This window comes from Cyprinus carpio, chromosome A3, assembly GCF_018340385.1.
Source record: "Cyprinus carpio isolate SPL01 chromosome A3, ASM1834038v1, whole genome shotgun sequence".
Lineage (NCBI taxonomy): Eukaryota > Metazoa > Chordata > Actinopteri > Cypriniformes > Cyprinidae > Cyprinus > Cyprinus carpio.
In genome coordinates, this window is record NC_056574.1 from 8,232,028 (window position 1) to 8,258,956 (window position 26,929).

At 35.4% G+C, this 26,929-nt stretch overlaps 1 protein-coding gene across 1 annotated transcript; it reads left to right on the forward strand.

Annotated features, from left to right (window-relative positions):
- Positions 1-5,682: 5,682 nt before the first annotated feature.
- LOC109080596 (sphingosine kinase 1-like) lies at positions 5,683-25,944 on the forward strand. Its single transcript, XM_042717236.1, has 5 exons — positions 5,683-6,211; positions 16,535-16,684; positions 21,139-21,233; positions 21,333-21,448; positions 24,609-25,944. Exons 1-5 carry the CDS (start codon positions 5,797-5,799, stop codon positions 25,327-25,329), a joined length of 1,497 nt encoding a protein of 498 aa, XP_042573170.1. The 5' UTR covers positions 5,683-5,796; the 3' UTR covers positions 25,330-25,944.
- The last annotated feature ends 985 nt before the right edge of the window (positions 25,945-26,929 follow it).

Genomic DNA, 26,929 nt, shown 5'->3' on the forward strand with positions numbered 1-26,929 from the left:
CCAAACGTCATGAATGATATAAATGTCTTTGTACTCGTTTAAACTAGTTGAGGGTCTCTTTTAATCCCCTCCTCCATTTCTTTTCCGACAGTGAAACAACAGCCCGAGACAGTGTTGCCACCTTGTGGATAAACTGAAGACTGCAAAAAAGTGCACCCTGTTGGTACAATGTAGAAAAATCGGGCTGCTTGTGTTATGATGAAATTTGAGTCACGCGCACTGTGCGCACTGTAGTGTAGTCTGTTGGTACAATGTAGAAAAATCGGGCTGCTTGTGTTATGATGAAATTTGAGAAGAAATTTATATATATAATATATATATATATATATAGATATATTATGTATATATATATATATTATATAGATATATATATATATATATATATATATTACTTCTACTGTGTTACTGTATTTTTATGGATATAATATACCATAATATTTTTATATGTAGCCTATTATGGTACTGTGTTTTTTTTAATTACTATCATTACTGGATATGTTCCAGTGTTATTGTAGCATCATGTTATACTGTTATAGTTTTATTAATATTGTATTTTATTATTATTATTATTATTATTATTTGGATTTTAGTTAGTTTTAATCATTTGTATTTTTTTATATTATATTTATGTCTGTCGTTTTATTATTTTTTTTATTATATATATATATATATATATCTATATATATATATATATATATATATATATATATATATATATATATATATATTCTGTTTTTAGTTGTGTCCTTTTTTATTATTTTATTTCATTTAACGTCTATTTCAGGTAACATTTTTTCAAGTTTTTTTTTTATTAATGGTTTTAGTTACCGGTAAAAACCTTGATTTGTACCATGAACTACTAGGCTATGTTTCTTTCTTTCTTTCTTCTTCTTCTTCTTCTTCTTCTTCTTCTTCGGTCTGTGTACTTTTGTGTCCATTTTATTTTTTTGTTTTTTAACCACGACGGAAAAAAAACGAGAAAAGAATGGTTATTGTATTTTTAAATGCAATGCTGAAAACCAAAATTGAAATTAGAACCGTACACACAAAATGCTGACCAAAAAAGTAAAATATTGACTTTTCAGATTTTTGTTAATGAGTTTTTGCACTTTTAACAAATATTGAAAAATGCATAAATTAATAAACAAAAATTCAGTTTTTCTTTGGACAAATTAGTGGGTCCGTGTACTTTTTGCGTCCCATTGGCGTTTTTTCCGGTTTTTTAAACCCAGAAATGAGAATAAGGAAAATGCGGTTTCTTCTTTAATGGTTCAAACTATGATGAATAGAATAAGCAGACACAAACTAATTTTCATTATTCACAATTCGTATTTTTTCATAAAAAATCGCTATAAAAATGAATATAAAGCTTGTTTTTCAATGTATATAAATGCTAAAATTTAATTTCTACCATTTTTACTGTCTTTATACAAAAGCTAGCGCCCTCTCGCTCTACTGACGTAGCTACTTACCATAAACTGTTTTATAAAAACTTTTAGCGTCAATATTTTTATGATCTTAAACATACTGTACACATACTGGTAAAAAATAAAATAAATTAATTAATTAATTAATAAAAAATGAGAAAACCGTATAGCCTGAATGCACTGTGTAAGTCGCTTTTGGATAAAATTGTATGCTAAACTAAAAAAATGCATAAATGTAAAATGTAAATGATCTTAAAAAGTGCCCCTATTATGCCATTTCTAAGGTTCCTAGTGTTGTTTTGGGAGTGCCTTCTACAATAGGTTTACATGCATGCAAAGGTCAAACAACCCTTTCGTTTTTCAGAATATGCATTTAATAATATCAACTCATTTTCCAACGATTCTCAAACGATTTGTTCGAAGCAGTTCTAAGATTCAGTCTCTCTAAACCCATAGCTCCTATGGTCAAGCCTCATTGATTATAACTGATTTTTGAGATCGGGATAAACTGAAATGAATGACAGCTTTATAATTATTATAGGGAGCGCAGAGCGCGCTTTCTTGGCCAATTTATTCAGAATTTCAATTAAATTTAGTTTTTCATGATGCTGTTGGACTAGTGACAGCTGCACGCTGCAAACATCTGCATGTAGACTGCAACCAAAATGGTCGCATTTTTCACAATTTTTTTGAGAATGTGCGAGTTTAGATTTGACGTGGTCGCATTTGTGCTAGTGCATGGTCTGCCCTGCTCCAAAGCATCTGCTCCATACTGTAGCAGGAGTCAGATTTCACTGATCACATGAAGAGAGGCACTTTCAGTGAGTGGTAAGGTTTATACTTGCAGCATCAGTACGAGCGCGAAGGTGCGAGCAACGCTCGGCAAAAATGACGCAAATATTAAGGAAATGATGGAAGACGGCGGATTTGGATTTCACACTAAAATAAAATAAAAGACTGCTTCATAACACAGAGAAGGCGAACATGTTGGTATTCTTGTGGAAACAACAACAACAAACAACAAAAAACATGCAAAGTCCTGTCAGCGACAGCCAGTTTAGTTTCACTTTCTTTTTGTTTTCCAAAAAGCTTGTTATCTTTGCTGTTTACCTCACGTTACGCCATGGAGGCTTTCTTTATTTATTATTATTTTGTGTTGTTGTTGTTTGTTTTTTATTATTTGATTCCTGGCTGTTTGCTAAACATTCTGTAATTTATTAGTCTGTGTATATAACAGCATGTGGAGCCATGCCTCATCTTACTAGTTTTTGTTAATAAACGTTAGGCTATCTCGTTTGTCATTATAGCTTATATATATATTATAGTTTTATTGTTGTTTGTGCTTTTTAATTAAGTATAACAATTAATCAAACTTTTTGTTTTAGTCTTTAACAAATGAAAAGTGTATAGATATAGCCTAAGCAAAACAGACAATTATCTTTTCTTGTAAACCGTGACACAAAGATCGCTAATTCGAAGTGAAAGCGTCCAAAGTCTGACTTATTACACAGCAAAAGAGGAATTCCCATTCACAAAATTTAAATCACAAATGATACTGATGAAAAAGAACGGGTTGAATGTTGAACACTCGTTACCAATAACTATAAACTATGAAAAAAGTTAATCAGCATGCATTGATTAATGCCATGCTGTAGCAAAAAAAACAAAACAAAAAAAAACCTGTGACCAAATGATGTGCTCCTGCGACCAACTGAGAAAGTCGAAAAAACAGAGACCAGTGGGAAGAATGAGTCTAGAGCCCTGTGGGCTAAACACGGCATTATGCGAATGCCCACTATCAGTGAACAGGGCAAAAATATGTCAAAATGTATAAGGTAATGTGTAGCCTACACATTGTAGCCTACTGTACGTGCATTGAGCGACCATGTGCATGGGTCCTCTACAATAACCCATACAGCACACAAAGTTATGACAAAATTATATCCCAATATATAATTTTATGATGATAGATTTCCCAGGATTCTGCAATGTCTATTTTAAAAATAATATCTGTATCAAGTCTTTGCATTGTTCCAAAGACGGCTCTAGTTTCTCAACTGAATGTGCGGGAGAAGCATCACTAAATTTGGCCAAGTAAAACTTGTTAAAATCGAACATTTTTTCTATATTAATTTGTGCATATTTTTCTAAAATGTTCATTAAAAGTGCAAAAAAATCATTAACAAAAATCTGAAAAGAAGTCAATATTTTACGTTTTCGGGCAGCATTTTGTGTGTACGGTTCTAATTTCAATTTTGGTTTTCAGCATAGCATTTAAAAATACAATAACCGTTCATTTTTCGTTTTTTCCGTCATGGTTAAAAAACGAAAAACGAATGGACGCAAAAGTACACGGACCTTAGTGATGCTTCTCCCACACATTCAGCTGAGAACTAGAGCGTCTTTGGAATAATGCAGAGACTTAATACTTTTTTTAAATAGACTGCAGAATCCTGGGAATCTATTATCATGAAATTATATATTGGGATATAATTTTGTCATAAGTTTGTGTGCTATATGGGTACATTATTGGAGAGGACCATGCATGGACGCTCAATGCATGTATGGGCTACACTGTGTAGGCTATACATGCCTTATACATTTTGACATATTTTGCCCTGTTCACTGATAGTTACATTCGCATAATGCTGCGTTTAGGCTACAGGGCTCTAGACTCATTCTTCCCACTGGTCGCTCTTTTGCGACTTTTTCACATGGTCGCACAAGCACATCATTTGCAGTTTTTTATTTGTTTTTTTTTGTTTTTTTTTTCTACAACATCGCATTAATCAATGCATGCTGATGAACTTTTATCATAGTTTATAGTAATATGGTAACGAGTGTTCAACCTTCAACCCGATCTTTTTCATCAGTATTATTTGTGATTTAAATTTAGTGAATGGGAATTCCTCTTTTGCTGTGTTATAAGCCGGACTTTGGACGCTTTCACTGCGAATTCACAATCTTGGTGTCACGTTTTACAAGAAAAGATAATTGTCCTTGTTTTGCATATACACTTTTCACTTTTTGACACTAAAACAAAAGATTGATTCATTGTTATACTTAATTAAAAAAGCACAACAACAATAAAACAGTAAACTACAACAAACTAGATAAACTAGAATAAGATGGCATGGCTCCACATGCTATTATATACACCGACTATTTAAAAGGATACCAACATGTTCATCATCTCTGGTTCATAAAGCGGTCTTTTCTTTTCTTTGAGTGTGAAAACCAAATCCGCCGTCTTCCATCATTCCCTCAAGAGGGTGATATCAGGTAAAATGGGCCATCAGGTAAAATGGGCCATTTAAGGTTTGGGGATCCCAGCCCCTCTGGAGTTTAGAATCAATGACTACAAAGGATTTCAAACTGTTGTCATAACTGTGCTTGACAAGTAACAGGTGATTTGATTGGTTTATGGTTGCTATGGTGGGCGGGGCAATAATTCTTATCAAGACTGCACCAGAAAGCTGCATGGAAAGTAGCCTGGCATACCAAATCTAACTAAACTATTATAAGGATGATAAATCTATAAAAAAACAAACATGCACATAAAAAACTATGCATAATATCTGTCTTGATGGCAAACAAAAGGGTTTTTTGACCTTGCATGCATGTAAACATATTGTAGAAGACTCCCAGAAAAATACTAGGAACCTTAGAAATGGCATAACAGGGGAACTTTAAGATTATAAATATATCAAAGCTAAAAGTTTTCATAAAGCAGTTATGGAGCCACGCAAGTAGCGTGAAAGAGGGCTAGCGTCTGTATAGAGACGCTAACAAGGTGGAAATTAAATTTAGCATTTATATACACATTAAAAAACAAGTTTCATTTCATTTTTACGATTTTTAATGAAATACGAATAATGAATAATGAAAATTAGTTTGTGTCTGCTTATTCTATTCATCAATGTTTGAACCATTAAAGAAGAAACAGCATTTTCCATATTTCATTTCCACTTCTCTCTTTTTTAATTTTCTTTATTTCTTTACTTTATTTATTATTATTTTTTTTTTATATGTACCATAAGTGCTTTATTGTTTCACACACGGTCATGGTATTTTTTGAATTCGACTTCACAGTCATCACAGTCATCATCACAGTGTTTTTACTCAGGAGTGTCCGGTCACGCCCTTTGCCTTATTGCCTTGTGCGTTATTTTAATGTCATGCCGCTTCTCGGTCACTAGGGAGAGATATGTGACCTCTCTCTCTCTCTCTCTCTCTCTCTCTCTCTCTCTCTCTCTCTCACACACACACACACACACACGCACACACCCACCCAGGCAGCCACACACACGTGTTTAAACCGCGTCCCGCGGCAGCACGCGCAATCACCGCAGCACTGTCCCGTCGCGGGATGGATGAACTGGACGCGGCGCATCAGCGGAATGGGCCCGCCGCGGGTGCGCGCATGCACGGGCAGTTTACGGACGCGGACACCGGGCGGCTCACACACGCGCTGACTCTGTCGGACAGCTGCCTGACGGTCCAGAACATCAGCTCCCCTTCACCGCCGGAGCACCTGGACCTGCGCGACTGCCTGGGGAGCCGCGCGCACCGGGGCGAGGACCAGGGCGCGTATCTGTGCGTGTATTTCTACCCGTGCCGGCGCCGCTGGATGGCCTGGGGTCCGGTTCGCCAGAGGGACGAGCGGCGCTTTCGGCTTGCGCTCAGTACGGATGATAATGATGAAGACGCGAACCTGCGCGAAGCGGAACGGTGGGCGCGCGCCATCAGGCACAACAGCGCGCGCCACCCGGAACACACGCACGGTAAGAAACCAACTTGTTACAGAGTTTAAACTCCTCTTTACTCAATAAACAGGCTTTTATGAGCGTGTTCGATAACACTTTGCAACAATATAACATCAACAAACATTACACAACTCTAAAAATAAAATGATCATGCTAATGCCATGGTTTTTGCACATATATTTTGATAATGTTGCAATTCCTTGTCAATACCATGGAACATTAATATGTTAATCATTCATTTTTTTTTTTTTTTTTTTTACCATGGTACTACCACAATACTTTTTATAACACAGGCTATATCCAGCTAAGAAAATATGAATGTTTCGCTAGGTTTTAAAATGTTCTCTGAACGTTTAAAATGGTTTTCGTCGTTTCACGAACGTCAAGGAAACATTCCATTTAATAATTTTGCGAATATTTTGTTTTCCGAACTTTCTGACAAAATGTAAAAACTTTAGACGAACGTTCTAATTAAACGTTTCAGGAAAAACCCTCCATAAACGTGTGTAAATAACGTTTTTACATGTTAATGTTTTGAAAACATTGTTAAAGACCAGATCTTTTTGAATGAACGTTCTGTTTAGAACCTTTGTTAATGACTCTGCCAGAACGTTCCCTGTTAGCTGGTTAGTTACTAGTTGCTAGAACGCACTTCAGCCAGTGACTAATAGTGAAAATGCAGTGATCTGTGTGTAAGCACAATAATCATTCAGTACTGTGGTAAATATTTTCACTGTGTCAGCGTGACATGCCTGTTCCTTACATTCACACTCGGTTTCGCCTGTTCAACGAGAGACGATGAGGTGTGACGGTTTGCCAGAAGGAAAATGTGACAGAGATCACATACTGAACGAGTCTGACCTGCTGGATGACGAGTCCTTACTGTAATTTATGTGGTTGATCACGAACCTGAAATGCTATGTTATTAACATCTGACAGAGGTAGATATGATCTTACTGTGGTAAGATTTGTTGTTTTTTTTTGCTCATGGTGGACATGTATTACTGTGTGTGAGATGATGCTCAGATGTGAAGAGACGCTGAGAGGGCATGAGGTGTCACCTGCAGACATATGGGACACGTCGTCCATCTCCATCTGTCCATCTGTCCACCCTCTGTCCAACACTGAGGGGTTTAACCCTGTAAAGCATGACATAAATAATAATCAGAAAAAAATAGTTTTTTTTTTATTTTTTTTTATGTGTAAATGAAAGTTTATTGAACCTTTAGACAAAAAGTAAAATGTTTGCATATGTGTTTTGTTGTTGATTATCATATTTGATACAGGCTTTTATGGCTCATTGAGTCTGATATAGTGAGAATATGAAGGAAAAATACTTCATTTTTGGCTTTTATGGCTCATTGAGTCTGATATAGTGAGAGTAAAAAAGTGAAAAGTGAAAGTGAAAGTGAAAGTGAACTGGGTGAAAAATATATAGACGCTGTTTTAGTATTTATGGCCTACTTTGGGAGCCTGTGGCATCTTGCTCTGCATTTAACCCATCCGAAGTGCACACACACAGAGCAGTGAACACACACACACACTGTGAACACACACCCGGAGCAGTGGGCAGCCATTTTTATGCTGCGGCGCCCGGGGAGCAGTTGGGGGTTCGATGCCTTGCTCAAGGGCACCTAAGTCATGGTATTTGAAGGTGGAGAGAGTTAAGTAGTGAGAATATGAAGGAAAAATACTTCATTTTTATTAAGAGGCCCAAACTGAGTAAAAATATGCAATAAGTACAGATGGGGATATTTATGTGGACATAATATAAATATCAGTTTTCACGTTTTATCTTGAAATATAAGGCCTTTTACTTGCTGATAAAGTCTAAACTATCAATCAGACAACAGAAAGCACGTAGCAGATACATAATAATAGTAATTCATTTTATTTATGAGCACCTCTCAAGACACTCAAGGACACCTTACAAATAATAAGATGCATAAATGAAAGAGAAAAAACAATGCACAACTTACACAAAACTATATCAATCAGAATAAGCTAATCTAAAAAAAAAAGTTTTAAGATTAGATTGTGTACAACAGGTTTTTCAGGAACAAGCATTTTGATCATGTTGATTATGTTTTAAAGAAACTCAAAAATTTGTGCATCAAATATACAGTAGGCTTTATAGGGTTAAACTAATTGTATTTTGTATTAATGGTGTTTGCAAAGTCGAGAATAACTTATTGTTTTTGATGTAACAAGACAAAACTGCTCTGGCATCATTTAGGCAATAGATACTGTAATTATGTCATGCATAAACAATTCAGCGGTTTGAATCTTTGAACACATGCAAATAGAACAGACTCCTCCTGCAAGTTTTGTCGGATGCCATTCGTGAACTGGAATGAGGAAGTTCTGAATGATGAGGTCACTTTAATGATGATTCTAGGTTACCATGGTAACTCAGAGTTATAGTTGAAGGAATAGTGAGGTACCGTGAGGAGAAAACAAACCTCTTACCAATGTGTGTAATGAATAGTTCAACAAACAATGGAAGTTTGCTTATATTTACTCACCCTCAAGCCATCCCAGACGTGGATGAGTTTGTTTCTTCATCAGATTTGGAGAAATGTAGCATTACATCACCATTGGATCCTCAGCAGTGAGTGGGTGCCATCAGAATGAGAGTCTAAACAGCTGATAAAAACATCACAATAATCCACAAGTAATACACTCCTTCACTGGAGGAAGTGTTATTATGGATAATGGACTTTTAGCCGGAAGCAACAGTTTGAAGTTAACCATGTCTTCATGGATTTGCTTTTCTGTTCTCAAATCATTAACTGATGGACTGAAGTGATGTGGATTATTGTGATGTTTTTATCAGCTGTTTGGACTCTCATTCTGACGGCACCCATTCACTGCAGAGCACCCACTGTTTTCATTTTTGGGTGAACTATTCCTTGAACACACTGTTTGTCCTCATGTTGCAATTAAGAGTGAAAAGAATGAGCCAAATAAAACACTGTAACTCCAAAATATCCCCGCATTAAAGACATCAGAGAATTCATAACAATGCATATTCATGTGCGTATGTGCATATATATGATGGTTGTTATCTCTATATTTCTATATAGCTCTTTGAGTATTTCTGCAGCCAAGACAGTGGTATTTAGAATAAATTAAAGACAATGATATCAGTGTCTGAGCCTTCTAGATATTATAAATAGCTCTTGAATACAAGTAAGTTCATATGTAAACAAGTTCAAGTAAATGTATGCGTCTTAATAGACTTTAAAGATGACGTGTGTAATTTCTCTACCACTATCAGCACCAAACTAAAAATACTGTAAATATTTACACTTATGTACATCCAAAGTAAGGTTTTATTTAAGAAATTGATACTTTAATTCATCAAGGACGCATTAAATTGATCAAAAGTGACAGTAAAGACATTTATAATGTTACAATAGATTTAATGAAAAATAAAACGTATCACAGTTTCCACAGAAATATGAAGCAGCACAACATTGATAATAATCAGAAATGTTTCATATCAGAATGATTTCTGAAGGATCATGTGACACTGAAGACTGGAGTAATGATGCTGAAAATTCAGCTTTGATCACAGAAATAAATTACACTTATACTGAAATAGAAAACAGTTCAGTTTTATTTTATTCAATTTTTTTTTATTTTTTATATTAATTGATTCTTTGGTTTGTGGAGTGACCCCAATTATATAATCTATATATATATAAACTGAGGCACTAGCAGCTATTTGAGCATCCAGTAACGGACACTCGTGAGTTTTAGCAGTCATATAGTGTTAAGGTTTAGTGTTGGACTGCTGCGGGCACAGCACACTACTCAGTGGCTCAGTCATACTGCGTTCATATGTTTAATTGATGAGCTTGTTTCAGCATGTGTGATCCACAGCAGACGATAATACACTATTTAACAGAATACATGTATTTTAAATGAGCACAGAGCTGTCACATGTGAAGATGTCCTGAACGTGATTCATCCTTCTCTCTGAAAGTCGAGACACTCCGGGACACTCTCGATGCTTAAACCCATAGATGACGGCAGTGTAAACAGTATCTGGGTCTGTTTGTTTAAAGAGGGAGGGTTTGTGCTGCGTTGTGTTATTGTCACAGAAGTTTACAGTACATCAGTGGAGAATTTTAAAGAGGCCATATTGTATTTCATTTTAGGCCCACTTATAATAGTTTCTTTTTTTTGCACCAAAAACAATCCTTTTATTTTGTGATCCATTTTCCATCCTCCGCTCGCAGTCTGTTATTGAATGTATACTGCACACTAAACTGGAAATACGATCTGCCCATCTCTGATCCGAATGGGTGATTTTATGAGACTTTTCTGGAGTAAGAGCATGCAAATTATTTTTTATTAGTCTGTGTGGAAATAAAGTAGTGCTTACAAGGAACCGGTCGATACTGTGAACACTTTCGAGGATTAAAAACACTGGATCTGTTTGCGAGGTTGACATCAAATCACTGAATCATAGATACGTTAATTTAAGGGACCTAATAGCAAGCATACTAGATATCCATGAGCAGATTAGTACATATACACTAACTTCTGGATGCACTGAAATTCACAAGTCTACATTTATTCACAAATAAAAACAAATAGGTGTATATATATATAATATATATATATAATTCAAAAGTAAACATAAATACGTTTTAAAAATAAATAATATAATTTAAACATAAAATAATTCAATTTAAAAAATAAAATTATATATATACTTTTATATACAACTTAAAAAAGTAAATAAAAGAAATAAAATACATTTGATTGGCAAAAATATTTTATAAAGACTAAGCACAACCAAGCTATTATAAGCCATATAAGCATACATTTTAAGAATGTAAATACAATAATAATAATAATAATAAAAAATACATTAAAATCATTTAAAAAATGTAACTGACAAGTCTACATTATTCATTCATTCATATATTTATTTAGGGTCTTTATTAAATTTATTTAATTATTTTTTGATGTTGTTTTGTCTTCTTACTTTTGTATAACTGATTGTCTACATTGTTCTGTATGTTTAAAAGAAAAGAAAATAACAACAAATATATATAAAAATGTAAATTAAATAAAAAGTAGATAAATGTAAATAATACATTGTATATTGTGATTAGTTGTAAATCATTTAAAGTAATGAAGATTGTTTTATAAAGACAATAAGCACAACAATATAATTAATATATATTAAATATAAAATATTATATCATTTGTTTTCCAATGCTGGCATTTTAGATTTACCTGCACTAAAACAGTAAAACTAATTCACTTCTCAGTCATTTCATAAGTGGGCAGCTTTTAGTCACAATAATAAGCTGTTAACTGAAACGAGTGCGAGACAACAGCAGTACTCCTGTTCATCTGAACATCAGGCTTTTCACACTCAGCTCAAGAGCTCTCAGTCGCTAATAATGTACGCTCATGCAGAACTCAGGAGAGTTTTCATTAGCGCTGAACTCACTGAGCGTTTGCTGAAGATGCAGTTACTGTAGAGACAGAGAGAGAGAGAGAGAGAGACGTCTCGTCCACTGATGCTGAAGACCGAAGCCATGTTACTCCACAGGGACTCGTGCACGCTTTGTGTGGATCTGTATCTGCTTCTGAGAAAGACGGAAGAGCCTTTAGCGTTTCGTCTGCGCTGCCCTTTGACCCCTTGACCTTTCCTCTGAGTGTCATGATGCTGTCAGGCTGCTTCAGATCACATTCCCACGAGCCCCTCGGCCAAAACACACACGTCATCAATCTTCTGCTGCAAATCTGGAGTAATGAATTCATATTCATGTGGTATAGTGATTTCATCACGGCAGAGTGTTTTAAAATCTATTACATGTGGTAAAATCACTCTGACAGAAGGCTTGGGTGCGCTTATCATCAGTTGTGTAGCTTTTTGTAGAAGATTAAATATAGTATTGCCAGTCACAATATACAGTACAGTATAATATTTATTTTATTATTTTGTATTTTTTAATGATGATTTAATGTATTTTATTTACTTTATATTTCATTTGATTTATTTTTAAATTATTTACTCAAAAATTTTCATGCATGTATTTTTTATTTACAATTATTTTATATATTTTAATTGATTTTATTTAAAATGTATGATGCATTTATTTTATTTATTTAAAATGTATTTAATTTTTAGATTCAATTTTTTTAATTATTTACGTCTTTTAAAATGTATTTATTTATTTATATTTAAAATGATATCATTTACATTGTTAAAATGTATGTATATTATATTATTTGATTTAAATTAAATTTTAATTATTACATTTTATTTATATTTAAAAATATTTTATATACATTTTATGATTCATTTATTTTTTATTTTAAAGTAAAAACCAGTCATATAGACTATTTTTAGTGTATTTAATTATATCAAACACATAATTATTATTCAAATAACGGTTTGATTAAGCAGCTGAGGTCTCATGTCTCTGGTTTGGAGGCTTTAATGATGAGTGTCAGTCGAGCATCATTATTTGTGACGAGCAGCGCTTGAGCTCTCCTGCATCATACAGTATTTCATGATGAGTCTGTTTTCAGGATTTTCAGATGTTGATGGTTGAAAGTTATTTTATCTCTCACAACAAGGTCAGCGAGACTTCAACACAAAGAGCGGCCTTCTTGCTTCAGTCATCTGTAACTCGTAGCTCGTTTCTCTAAAGAAAGTCGTTTAAGCAGTTGAATGATGTTTTGAAGGCTGGTATTGTCAGCACACAGAGGTCACAGACACACAAAGACATTCATTACACAAGGACACGCTAGAAACACGCTACATCTACAGTGAATAGAGCTGCTGAGCTGCTTTAGTCTTCATAATGGGACTGAAGATTGAAATCTCAAGTCTCTTCTGCTCACCGAGGCAGCATTTATAAAAAAAAAAAAATACAGTAAAGCAGTAATATTGTGAAATATTATTACAGTTTAAAATAGCTGTTTTCTATGTGAATATATTATTAAATGTAATTTATTCCTGTGATGCAAAGCTGAATTTTCAGCATCATTTCTCCAGTCTTCAGTGTCACATGATCCTTCAGAAATCATTCTGATATGAAACATTTCTGATTATTATCAATGTTGGAAACAGTCGTGTTGCTTCATATTTCTGTGGAAACTATGATACATTTTATTTCAGGATTCTTTGATGAAAAGAAAGTTCAAATTCACACAATGGCAGTAAATGATTCAGAATTTATATATTTACCCAAATTCTTCTTTTTAAAAATATTTATTAATATTTCTATTTTTACTTTTCAAGTGTTTTATTTTATTTCTATTTTTACTGTTCAAGTGTTTTATTTTTATTGTTTTTATTTTAAAATGAATTAATTAACTGAATTTGGCACAGCCCCCCTGCAGTTCATTCACGAACCCCAGTTTGAGAAACGCTGTAATTTAATACTTGATGTTAATAAAGAATGGAATAGATTTTCTTACAAGGTACCTCATAATCTAAAAGTACTCAAAAAGTTGTCCGGATACATAATATGTGTAATCCAATATAGATTATAGATAATAATAGATATAATATAGATATTACGTTACAATCTACAATTTCTGTCAAGTAATGGTAATCTACCCAGCACTGTACATGTATTTATAGATTATATTACTGTTGTAAAAGATGAATGTGTTTCACTGTAATGAATGTAATGTTGTGATGCAAACAAATGTAAATGCGTCTAAATACAGGCTTCATGGTTTCCTTCCGTTTGGTTTTGTTGTGAAAATGATCTCGCTCTTGACAAGTTTTGTGAGATTCTTAGAGAAGTTTTTGAATACTTGTGGTTTTGTGTTTGGAAAGTTTGAGGTGTTTGTACTGATACACACATAGAGATGTGTAAACACACACACACACACACACACACACACACACACACACACACACACACACACACACACAGATGTGTAAACGCGAGCACACACACACACTCATTCATATACACACATAGAAATGTGTGTAAACTGTAACACACACAAACACATAGAGATGTGTAAATGGTAACACACACAGACACACATACTCATTCACACAGTTGTGTAAATACACACACACACACACACACACACACACACACACACACACATAGAGATGTGTAAACACACACACACAGACACACACACACACACACACACACACACAGACACAGTTTATTTTTAATTTTTAAATTAGTTTGTTATTAAACTTTTTATGTATTTATTAGACTTTGTAATTATTTAAGTTTATTTTTACAAATGTATATATATATATATTTATATATATATATATATATATATATATATAATTTATATATATATATATATATATATATATATATATATTTGTCAGGTATAATATAAAGATCCTTCTATTAACAAATGAGTTTAAATTAAATTAAATTAAATTAATTAAATAGATATATTTTATTTTATTTTGTTATTGTCATTTTGGATGAGTTACAGGAGCAGTGATAATATAAATAAATAAACCAAAGCTGCTCATGAATCATTTGTGTTGTATTGAAACTGTGCCATGAGTAAAGATCCAGGACCTGTTTGAGACACCGATACCTTCTGTGTGTGTTCATGTGTTTCTTTGTGAAGGTTTGTGTGTCTTCTGTAGAATAGCCTCATCACAGCGTGTGTTGTCTGTTGAGTGCTGGATTCACGCCTCACCTGTCATCAGGGTCATCGTCCCACGAGTAAACCGCTCCCCGGGAAACCAGTCCGTCCCGCTCGACCGGACGATCCGAGCGCCGTCCCACGAGAAACACAGAGCTCCTGTAACACACATAAACGCTCTCAGAGCGATGCATCACACCGAATCAAGACCAAGCCGCTTCTGTTTGTGTGTGGTTTGTGAGTTTTTAGCATTAGAGCTGCCAGCTTCCTCCCGTCCGAGGCCACGCGCTCTTTTCTTACGGTATTCGTCAAACAAATCCTTTAAAAGAGAATTGAAATCATGTTTTCAGCACTTGATTCAAATCTTTTACCCCACAGATGTTAAAACAACCAGACCAAAAAGAGAAAAGTGGTTCAGCAGGACAATCTGACTGAAAAAAATCACTATAACAATTTATTGCATTAGTATAAAACAATAGAAAAATAAATATAATAATAAAAAATGCATGTAAATAAATTTTAAATAATTTATTTTTTATTCAATTTTATTCCAATTTTATATAAATGCATTTTAAATAAAATGTAATAATTTAAAAGATAATAAGTAATAAATAAATATGAGCAAGAATGATCTTGTCAGCAGCAGTCACAAATTTTTCACTAACTTCATTACAAAGCAACATTACAGGGTATAAACTGAAAAATGCACATATTTGAATGACTTTTCCAGTGAAATATGTCATCTGATACTTTATTATTATGTTTTTCTCCAGAACTCAATGTGACGACAAAAATATGTGGAATATTCATCTCAAATATGAGGAACAAAACAGTTTAAGTGCAGCTGAATATGTTTGTCACTCCACTTTTAGATGTTTAATAATTCTGTACACAGCTCAGTAATTTACTGTCTAACTAATATTTCATAATGTTTTCATCAAAATAAACACCACACACCTCACGTTTGGCACCACATTTACAACAACGAGAGCACAAAATGTTTGCTATGGTTTTACTGTATTTTATTATATTTTAATTTTAATTTATTTCATTTTTTTGTTTTATTTTAATCATATTCTGTTTTTTATAATTGATTTTATTTTATTAACTAAACACAAACAGAACATTTTATTCTATTTTTGATTTATTTCATGATTCGTATCGTTATTATTTTTTAAAATTTTATAATTAATATTTTTTATGCTTTTATTTATTTTATAATCAATTTTATTTTATATTTGATTTGGATGAATTGTATTATTTTTTTTTAGATTTTTATTTATTTTATAATTGATGATTTTATTTTATTCCATTACCTCCGTGTGTTCAGGAGTGATTCCTGCACTCAAACACAGAACGATCATTTAAAGCTGCATTCTGTAACTTTTTTGGTTAATTGAGATTACACTGTACTTACAAAAGATTTGTATTACAAAGAGAACGAGTTCTAAGGAACATTGAATTGCTATTTGAGGTTAAAAGGGCAATTTCTTTGAATGACGATCAGATCGTATGACAATTAGAGATTGAAGATTTTACGCAACCCACGTGAAGAAGCATCTGCAAATAACTACAATTGCAGGTTTCAAACAGAGAAAGCGACAACGATGCCAAACCTGTGGATTACAGCTTTAAGTCATTTTTTCCTGTGCATGTAAATGTGATTCTCTCTCTCTCTCTCTCTCTCTCTCTCTCTCTCTCTCTCTCTCTCTCTCTCAGTTGTGTTGTTCTCTGAGGTCCGCCGACCGTGTGGCGTGATGGTATTGGTCAATCCTCAGAGTGGACGGGGCCAGGCCATGGCTTTCTACAACGGCCACATTCAGCGGATGTTCACTGAGGCAGATATACCGCACACACTCTTCATCACAGGTGTGTAACACACACACACACACACACACACTCACAGAAGCTCTCTGAACAGATTCTGCAGTACAAGAGGGTTTGGGGAGTGTTCGCTTAAAAACATGAATAAATGTCTCCGCTCCATTCATCAGTGTGCATGTTATTCTGAAGAAAAACAAATGTTTGTTTTCATCGTTCATCAAAGTGATTAATTTTTTCTACCTCTGAAATAATTTTTCCACTGACACAGCAAAGTCCATGTGGGTGAGGAAAATAATCATAAAGCAAAAATTTCTTAGCTTACTTTTGACTGACCAATCAGTGTTGGAAAAAATTAAGCCCCGCCCATTAATTCCATCTGGATTTTCTCTCTTTATTGAAGTTACTTTACTTTTACTTACATTTCTGTTGCTGAGATAGTTTACCTAAAAAAAAAAAAAAAAAAAAAAAAAATTGTCTACACAATGAAAGTCATTGGGGTCCAAAGTTTTTCATTGTTCTTCAAAATGTCCTTTTTGTGTTCTTCAGACTGAAAAGGTCAGTGATTGATCAGATTGATCATTTTTGGCTTGCTTATCCCCAACCTGATGTGCTTTTCATGTTACTAGTTAGTTTAAGTAACTTTAACTGTCTTTCTCATCATCTTTTTTCCTAAAACTCTTTCTCCTCCGTGACAGTACTTGATCTGTTTTGCCATTCAAGTTCATCATCAGGGTCTATAGACTCATAAAACACAAGTTCCCATCTCACTGTGTGCAGCTGGAAGCTTCATATATAAAAGCCACTATTAGTCAGACAGCTGCAGGACTGCTAACAGAGGAAGAGCTTGAACTCCGAATAACCTCCGACAGAGAAACACACACACATCTGAGTGATGGACGACTGATCGCATGTGTGTTGTTCTGTGTGTGTGTGTTGATGCTGATGCAGTTGGATCAGTTTTTACATCCATCAGTGAATGCTGAGTGTGTTTGTGTAGTTAGACGTGTGTTTGCTCATCAGTTGTGCATGATTTACTCACAGGAAACTGTGCCGTTTGTGTTCCCAATGCATGGATGGATAGAGCAATGGATAGATGAATGGATAGATGGAATGATGGATGAAGGATAGATGGATAGATAGATGATAGAATGATGGATGAATGGATGGATGATAGAAAGATGGAGAGATGGATGATAGAATGATGGATGCAGGGATGGATGATATAACAATGGAGGGATGGATGATAGAACAATGGAGGGGTGGATGATAGAACGAAAGGGATGGATGGATAATTGTATGATGATGGATGGATGGATGGATGGATGAATGATGTAATGATGGATGATAGAATGATGAATGATGGAGGGATGATGATAGAATGATGGATGAATGGATGGATGATAGAAAGATGGAGAGACGGATGATAGAATGATGAATGATGGAGGGATGATGATAGAATGATGGATGAATGGATGGATGATAGAAAGATGGAGAGACGGATGATAGAATGATGGATGCAGGGATGGATGATAGAACAATGGAGGGATGGATGATAGAACGAAAGGGATGGATGGATAATTGTATGATGATGGATGGATGGATGGATGATAGAATGATGGATGGATGAATGATGTAATGATGGATGATAGAATGATGAATGATGGAGGGATGATGATAGAATGATGGATGAATGGATGGATGATAGACAAGATGGAGAGACGGATGATAGAATGATGAATGATGGAGGGATGATGATAGAATGATGGATGAATGGATGGATGATAGAAAGATGGAGAGACGGATGATAGAATGATGGATGCAGGGATGGATGATAGAACAATGGAGGGATGGATGATAGAACGAAAGGGATGGATGGATAATTGTATGATGATGGATGGATGGATGGATGATAGAATGATGGATGGATGAATGATGTAATGATGGATGATAGAATGATGAATGATGGAGGGATGGATGATAGAATGATGGATGGATGAATGATGTAATGATGGATGATGGATGGATGATTGATGGATATAACAATGGATAGAAAAAATGTTGGGCGGATGGACGGACAGATAGACAGAATTATTTTCATGAAAATAAACCCATTTACGCCTGAATTATGGTTTCCTGTTAAACATACACATGCATTACAGTAATGAGCTTGAGTTTACACTAATGAGAATTCTGGGCCAATTAACACTGGTGTATGTTTCTCCTGATCTGGATAAAAAGATGTCCTGTCAGATCAGTAGTGATCCGCTAAACTGTGACTATTACACTGTTCATCCTGGAATGAAGCAGATTTGTAATGTTTGAGTGTGTGATCTGTCTCCCTCTATTAACACACCACACCACAAACTCACCAAAGCCAAAGAGTGAGTGAGTGAGTGAGTGTAGTGAGTGAGTGAGTGAGTGTAGTGAGTGAGTGAGTGAGTGAGTGAGTGAGTGTAGTGAGTGAGTGTAGTGAGTGAGTGAGTGAGTGTAGTGAGTGAGTGAGTGTGTGAGTGAGTGAGTGAGTGTGAGTGAGTGAGTGTGTGTGAGTGAGTGAGTGAGTGAGTGAGGGAGTGAGTGTGAGAATGAGTGTGAGTGTGAGTGAGTGAGTGAGTGAGTGAGTGAGTGAGTGAGTGTGAGTGAGTGTAGTGAGTGAGTGAGTGAGTGAGTGAGTGAGTGAGTGAGTGAGTGAGTGAGTGAGTGAGTGAGTGAGTGAGTGCGTGTGTGCGTGAGTGTAGTGAGTGAGTGAGTGAGTGAGTGAGTTAGTGAGTGAGTGAGTGAGTGAGTGAGTGTAGTGAGTGAGTGAGTGAGTGAGTGTAGTGAGTGAGTGAGTGAGTGAGTGAGTGAGTGAGTGAGTGTGAGTGAGATGAGTGAGTGAGTGAGTGAGTGAGATGAGTGAGTGAGATGAGTGAGAGAGTGAGTGAGTGAGTGAGTGAGTGAGTGAGTGAGTGAGTGTAGTGAGTGAGTGAGTGAGTGAGTGAGTGAGTGAGTGAGTGTAGTGAGTGAGTGAGTGAGTGAGTGAGTGAGTGAGTGAGTGAGTGAGGTGAGTGAGTGAATGAGGGAGTGAGTGAGTGAGGAGTGTAGTGAGTGAGTGAGTGAGTGAGTGTAGTGAGTGAGTGAGTGAGTGGAGTAGTGAGTGAGTGAGTGAGTGAGATGAGTGAGAGAGTGAGTGAGTGAGTGAGTGTGAGTGAGTGAGTGAGTGAGTGAGTGAGTGAGTGAGTGTGAGTGAGTGAGAGAGTGAGTGTGAGAGTGAGTGTGAGTGAGTGAGTGAGTGAGTGAGTGAGTGAGTGAGTGAGTGAGATGAGTGAGTGAGTGAGATGAGTGAGTGAGTGTGAGTGAGTGAGTGAGGGTGAGTGAGTGAGTGAGTGAGTGAGATGAGTGAGATGAGTGAGTGAGTGAGTGTGAGTGAGTGAGTGAGGGAGTGAGTGAGGACGGACAGAATGCTCAACATTAAGTGAGTGAGTGAGTGTAGTTAGTGAGTGAGTGAGTGAGTGAGTGAGTGAGTGAGTGTAGTGAGTGAGTGAGTGAGTGAGTGTAGTGAGTGAGTGAGTGAGTGAGTGAGTGAGTGAGTGTAGTGAGTGAGTGAGTGAGTGAGTGAGTGAGTGAGTGAGTGAGTGAGTGAGTGAGTGAGTGAGTGAGTGTAGTGAGTGAGTGTAGTGAGTGAGTGAGTGAGTGAGTGAGTGTAGTGAGTGAGTGAGTGAGTGAGTGAGTGAGTGAGTGAGTAACAGCACTGATGGAGTGAGTGTATGTGTGTGTAACAGCCTCCATCAGGGCTCACACACACTCCATCAGTGATGTTACTCACACACACACATACACACACACACACACACACACACAGGATCAAAACTTCATACAGTTTAGACTGTGAAACTCTTATATGGAGGGTCATGCATTTTTCTTGTGCTCAGAGAACTGTATCTAACTGAATAATTAACATTCATTCATTTAGTTGATGCCTTACACAGCTTACAAATGAGGAACATCACAAGCAATTCATCATAAGAGCCAATTATATTAAACTCCAGCTTTAGTAGAAAACTACACTATTGTTCAAGTTTGGGGGCTAATGATTTTGAGAAAAAGTGCTGTATGCTCACCAGTGCTGCTTTTATTTGATCGAAAACAGTAAAAAACAGTGAAAAATTATTAGAATTTGAAATAACTCTTTTCTGTGTGAATATTTGTTAAAATGTAATTTATTCCTGTGATCAAAGCTGAATTTTCAGCATCATTACTCCAGTCTTCAGTGTCATGTGATCTTCAGAAATCAACGAAACGTTTATGCATTTAAAATTACTAAAACTTGATAACTAAAATTTTAAAATGAAAGCAGAAAATATAAAAATAAAACATAAATCACTCCCAGATCTCTCGCTGCAGCTGGATCAGCACTTCTAGTTGAGCTCTAAAAGGTGACTTGAACGCATCACAGAGAATCTGCTCTTAAAGTCTATGACAGACAGAAATCTGAGCGTCTGCTGTGATCTGTGATCCTACAGAGCGTCAGAATCACGCGCGGGATCTGGTGAGGAGCGCTGACCTGACGCAGTGGGACGCTCTGGTCGTTTTGTCTGGAGACGGGCTGCTGTTTGAGGTGTGTGCAGATCGCTTGTGTCCATCTCTCTCTGTGTGCGTGCATTCAGCTCACGTAGGGGTGTGTGTGTGTGTGTGTGTGTGTGTGTGTGTGTTTTAGGTGGTGAACGGTCTAATGGATAGGCCGGATTGGGAAAAGGCCATCCAGACTCCTCTGGGAATCCTGCCTGGAGGTTCAGGAAATGCACTGGCTGCTTCTGTCCATCACTACACACGGTGAGCCAATCAGAGCGAAATCATCAGATCATGCAGGACAAGCACCGCCCACCACACTGTCTGATTGACATGTAAAGGGACCAACCAGATCTAGCTTATTTACATGATGTTTAGAGACCAGTAAATATGAAAGCCAATATTAAAATTCTGGCCAATGGCAATACATTACAGCCAATAATGAAATGATATGCAATAGAAATTAAATAAAAATAAAATGCTAAAAACTAAACTAATTTATTTCAAATTTAATTTAATTTATATTGTATGAAATCCAATATTAAATCTCAGTGCTAATAAGTTATGGACAATAATAAAATTATGTTATTTTGTATATACACTAAAAGCTAAACTTTCATTTAATTTATTTAAATGAATTATCTGATTAATTTTTTATTTAATTGAACAATTTAATATAAGTTTTATTAAAAGTATTTATTAAAATTCGGGCAATGGCAAATAATAAAATTATATTCTGTTTTATATATACATTTAAAAACAAAACACAAAAACTCAACTTTAGTTTAAATATTTAATGATTTAAATAAATTATAAAATGTATATAAAATTGAATGTAATTTTAGCCATTGAATTAAAATTTTATGAAATTCAGTAATAAAATTTGGACCAAAGCCTGTACGTTTTGACCATTAATAAAATTATGTTCTATTTTCTATGTAAACTTAAAACATTAAAAACTAAATTTTAATTACATTTGTGTTAATTAATGATCTAATTTGTTAAAAATAATGTCATTTAATTTAGTAAATTAAATTTTATATAATTTTATTTGTATTTTTATTTTATTTATTTATTTATTTTTAATTTAGAAATAATTTAGAATTTAGGAACCACTACATTTGTGCACAGTATGACATTTTTATTCATTTTGAAATTTTCTAAAAATTAAATTTAACAGACTTTTAATTCACTAGTGTTTTAAAGATTAAATGAGCATTAGATGATAGTAAAGATAATCTGAATGTCAAAATGAGGGAAATATTCATATCCATTAAACAGGGCCTATCCAAGGCCAAAACTTAACAGTAACAAAAAATCTCTAATATCAGCCAGCAGCCAATATGGTTCTGATACTGTATATTGTGCATCTCTACTGGATATCTCATTCATTTATCACTGAGTGTTTTAAACACAACTCGTTAATATATCATTTGATGACATAAAAATAGCAAAGCTTCCTCAGGAGAGTTTCCCAGCTTTATAAACTCCTTAAAATAGTGAAGCCAGCAAGCTGTAGTCATTTGTGAATCTCTGATCTGGAGTCAGTGTTCATGCAGCTTTAGACCTCATTTAAATTAGTGATCTCCATTAAACTCAATCTGTGCTGTGCTTCGTTCAATTTAAAGTTTGCGATGTAAGCAGTCATTATTCCAGTCATTAGCATCTGTTTGTGAGAGTTGAATCTCTGTGGGATTTCTTTGAACTAAAGAATAAAAGTTCAGTTCTGCTGAGAGAGAAAACTAAATGAAAGCATTAATGAATCGCCAATGACTTGCATCCGATCAGAGAGCAGGCGATAACTGGGCAGTTCATAAAACACTCGACTTTAACTCATTAATAGAGTCATTTCTATTCAGGAAGATGAAGCAGACTGCAGACATTCATCAGTACTCAGTACCCGAGAAATGACTGAACACTGTAATTCAGCTCATAATGAATTAATGAAGCACAAACGCCTCCTACTGTCAGATAATGAGACTGTAAGCAAGCAGACGTTTGATTAAACTCAGCACATCCTTCATGTTTCAACCTGTTATTAGTACTTCAGAACTGCACATGTGCCAGAAATAACTTTGTGAATCCATCCATTTTCCTGGTTTATTAACCTCATCGGTTATTTTCACATGCAAAACTCACAAAGAAACGGTAAATGTAACACTAAATGTAACAGCTGTAATACTGTTTGTTTTTTGTTGAATGTGCAGTGCATTGTGAGATGGTTTTGGCTTTATTTGAGCTAAAGGAAAACAAAGATCTGTACTTAAATGAATTGTCTTGTCATGATGGCTGTCAGGTGAATTGCTCTGATCAAGACTTTGGATGTGTTGAGAATGAAATACTAGCATACTACTAACTGTATACTGCACTGTGTACACTACATACTGAATAGACCTACCATCTCCAGTAACTGAAATACAGCTGAAATAAAATAAATATAAGATGAAAAACTGTGAACTTGAACAAAAAAATGAGAAATGTTGCCTTGACAACTTATCGAAATAGGTAAAATAAGTTAAAGATCAAGTACTACAATTACAATTACAACAGCACTAAAACTAAACTGAAATAAAAAATAAATTAAAGCTGAATAATTAAAAAAAAAAAAAAAACCTAATGAAAATGATAGAAGCACATAACAAAATTACTTGAACCAAAATTTTTCATATAAATTTAAATAAATTAAATATAAATGAAATAAAAATAGATTTAAAAGAAAGGCTTATTCAGAAGATTATTATATTAATTGTAATTAATTTTTTAAATATAATATTATAAGGATATTATAAGGTTAATTTTGTCGTTTGTAAAATTATGCTGAATTATATAAACTTCATTTCATTGATTATAGTTTTGCTAATGTAATTAGCTAATAAATCTATGACATGTTGTTATTGTTAACTAAAAAAAAATATTACAAATGTTTTGCTGATTTAAGTAAAAGTGAAATAAAATTAAATAAATATTAGATGAAAAACCTGAACTTACAAACTTGATATTGAAATGTTGTCTTAGCAGATGACCGAAATAAATGTTTTTGCACTAAAATTAATAAAATAAATATAAATTATATTGGAAGATTAGAAACTGGCTAAAAAATGACTAAAAATAAAGTGAAGTATTAAATAAAAATACATAAAAATAAAGCTGAATCGAAAGGTTTGGAGAAGTAAAAACTAATAAAGATGACAAAAACAAGCTAAACTGAAAACAAAAACAGCTAATTCAAAATATTAAGAAATACTATGATAGAAAATAATACTAAAATAACACAGTTGTAGCAGGTGTTTAGGTCTACAACTAATATTATAAGGTTAACTTTAATGAGGCATGTTTTATTTTATGGTCATTTGTATGCAGTAAACCCTGACTGATTGAACTGTCATGTTGTGAGTGTGTTTGTGTGTTTGCTTGTTCTCTGCAGAGCGTCTCCGGTGTGGGGGGAAGATCTGCTGACCAGCTGTGGCTTTTTGCTCTGTAAGGGTCTGGTGTCTAAACTGGACCTGATCTCCATCCGTCTGTCATCTGGCGCTCGTCTCTTCTCCTTCCTGTCTCTGGCCTGGGGCTTCGTGGCGGACGTGGACATCGAGAGCGAGCAGTTCCGGCAGCTCGGAGCGCTGCGCTTTCTCCTCAGCACGCTGCTGCGTCTGGCCTCCTTACGGGTCTATCAGGGAAAACTCGCGTTCCTGCCTGCCGACAGCGAGCGACAATCAGCCTCTGCTGGCTTTTCTACCGCAGACAGCCGGCTGCCTGACCACCTGCTGGTCCCTCTGGAGCAGCCCGTCCCGCAGGACTGGACGCTGGTGGAGGAGCAGGAGTTTGTTCTGGTGCTCGCCATGTTCCAGTCGCAGCTGGATGAGGAACTGCTGGCGGCTCCGGACGCCCGCGCCGACGACGGACTCATTCATCTGTTCTACGTGACGGCGGGAATCTCACGCACCATGCTGCTGCTGCTCTTCCGGGCCATGCAGAGCGGGACGCACCTGGACTGGGGCTGCTCACATCTGGTGTACCGTCGCGCGCGAGCACTGAGGCTGGAGCCACTGAGCACAGCCGGCGTGATGACCGTAGACGGGGAACGCGTGGAGTACGGGCCCCTTCAGGCGCAGGTGCACAGAGGAGTGGCCCGCCTCATCTCAGCATAAACCACAAACAGCTGTTTAAAACAAGAGGTGCTTTACCTGAAGCATTACACAACCACACAATCCTGACTGCCTGCTGTAAAAACTTGAATTTAATGTTCGTTTGTTTGTTTTATTAAAGAATAGTAACTGGGTAAATCTCATGAAAAAAAACATGTCTAGGTCATATCTTATCTTATCATATCATATCTTCGCCACTAAAACGAAAGTAAAAAAAAGGAAATTATATTTTGCATTAAGAAAATAGATAGTTTTTGCATTGCAACTATTTTTGTGAAATGTATTAAATCCCACATTTTTATTTAAAACTGTCAGAATACAAAGCATATTTACCTCATGTAAAAAAATAAGCTTTTTTCCTTATGCAAAAAAATGTGCAAAACTTTATCATTTTCTGACCTCAAACTAATTGACATTTTTGTTTTATAATTTAGAAATCTACAAATAAATGTCACATGATTTCTGATTTATTTCCTGTGGCTTTGGAGGTGAAATATGAGCTGAACAGGTTGAGATCGAGCGGCAACCTCCCGCTCTCTCTCGTGAAGCCAATAAGGAAGTGACTAAAACTGCAATTCATCGACTGGCTGCTTGAGGCTGGCTGCAGAAGGGAGTCAGTCCCATAGACTCCCCATGCTAAAATGCCCAACTTTACAGCAGAAAAAAAAATGTTTACAGCCTGGTTCAGAAAATGATTTTGGTCTATATAGCTAATTTTGCCCTTCATGACAACTGTGAGGGGGGTGAATTTTTTTTATAACTCATCCGTTTAAATTATATAAAGCCTTAAAGTTCTGCATAATTAAGGGCGTGGCCACTTGAGTGACAGGTGGACTGCTGCTGCTGACAATGCCGTCGCGCTAGGTGGGCGTGGCTTCAGCAACCAGCTCCCGCCTTTTTGCCCATTTTCGATTTTCCGGGAGAGTCGCGCGGTGACGCGCTGCCAAGATGGCGACGGCCCGCTCTGCACACTTTGAGCTTCAAAACCGCTCTTCTGGAGTCTATGGGTGATGTCACGGACACTACGTCCATATTTTTTTACAGTCTATGGTTGAGATTCATCATCTCTGATGCTTGTGCATCTGAAAACATGCTCAAGTTGCATTTTACCCCAAAAACAAAGGTGTGGGTGGAGGGAGGGTTAAGAAATTATATTTTACATGAATAAAATGGGCTTTAACTTTGAATCATAATTTTCCTGACAATTTTTTTAATTGTAAAACAGCACAATGAAAAACATCAATATCTAATCCACAAAATAAGCTTTTTTTCTTTGTGCAAAACCAATAATTATTTGTTTTAATAAGTACATTTTTCATAAAACTTGACAGTTTTTACTTTACGCAAAACATAATTTCTTATTTATTTTCTGACTGTTGGAGTGAAATATTTATTCATCTTAGATGCTTGTGCACCTGAAAACATGGCAACGCCATTTCACCCCAAACATCAAAAGAAAAAATACTAAGAAATTATATATTATTTTGTTTTTACATTGTAACATTATTTTCACAACAATGAATCATTAAATTCCAAATAATAATTGCAAACATTCACAATGAAAAGCTTCTTCACTTAATATAAAATGTGTTGTTTTCTTTAC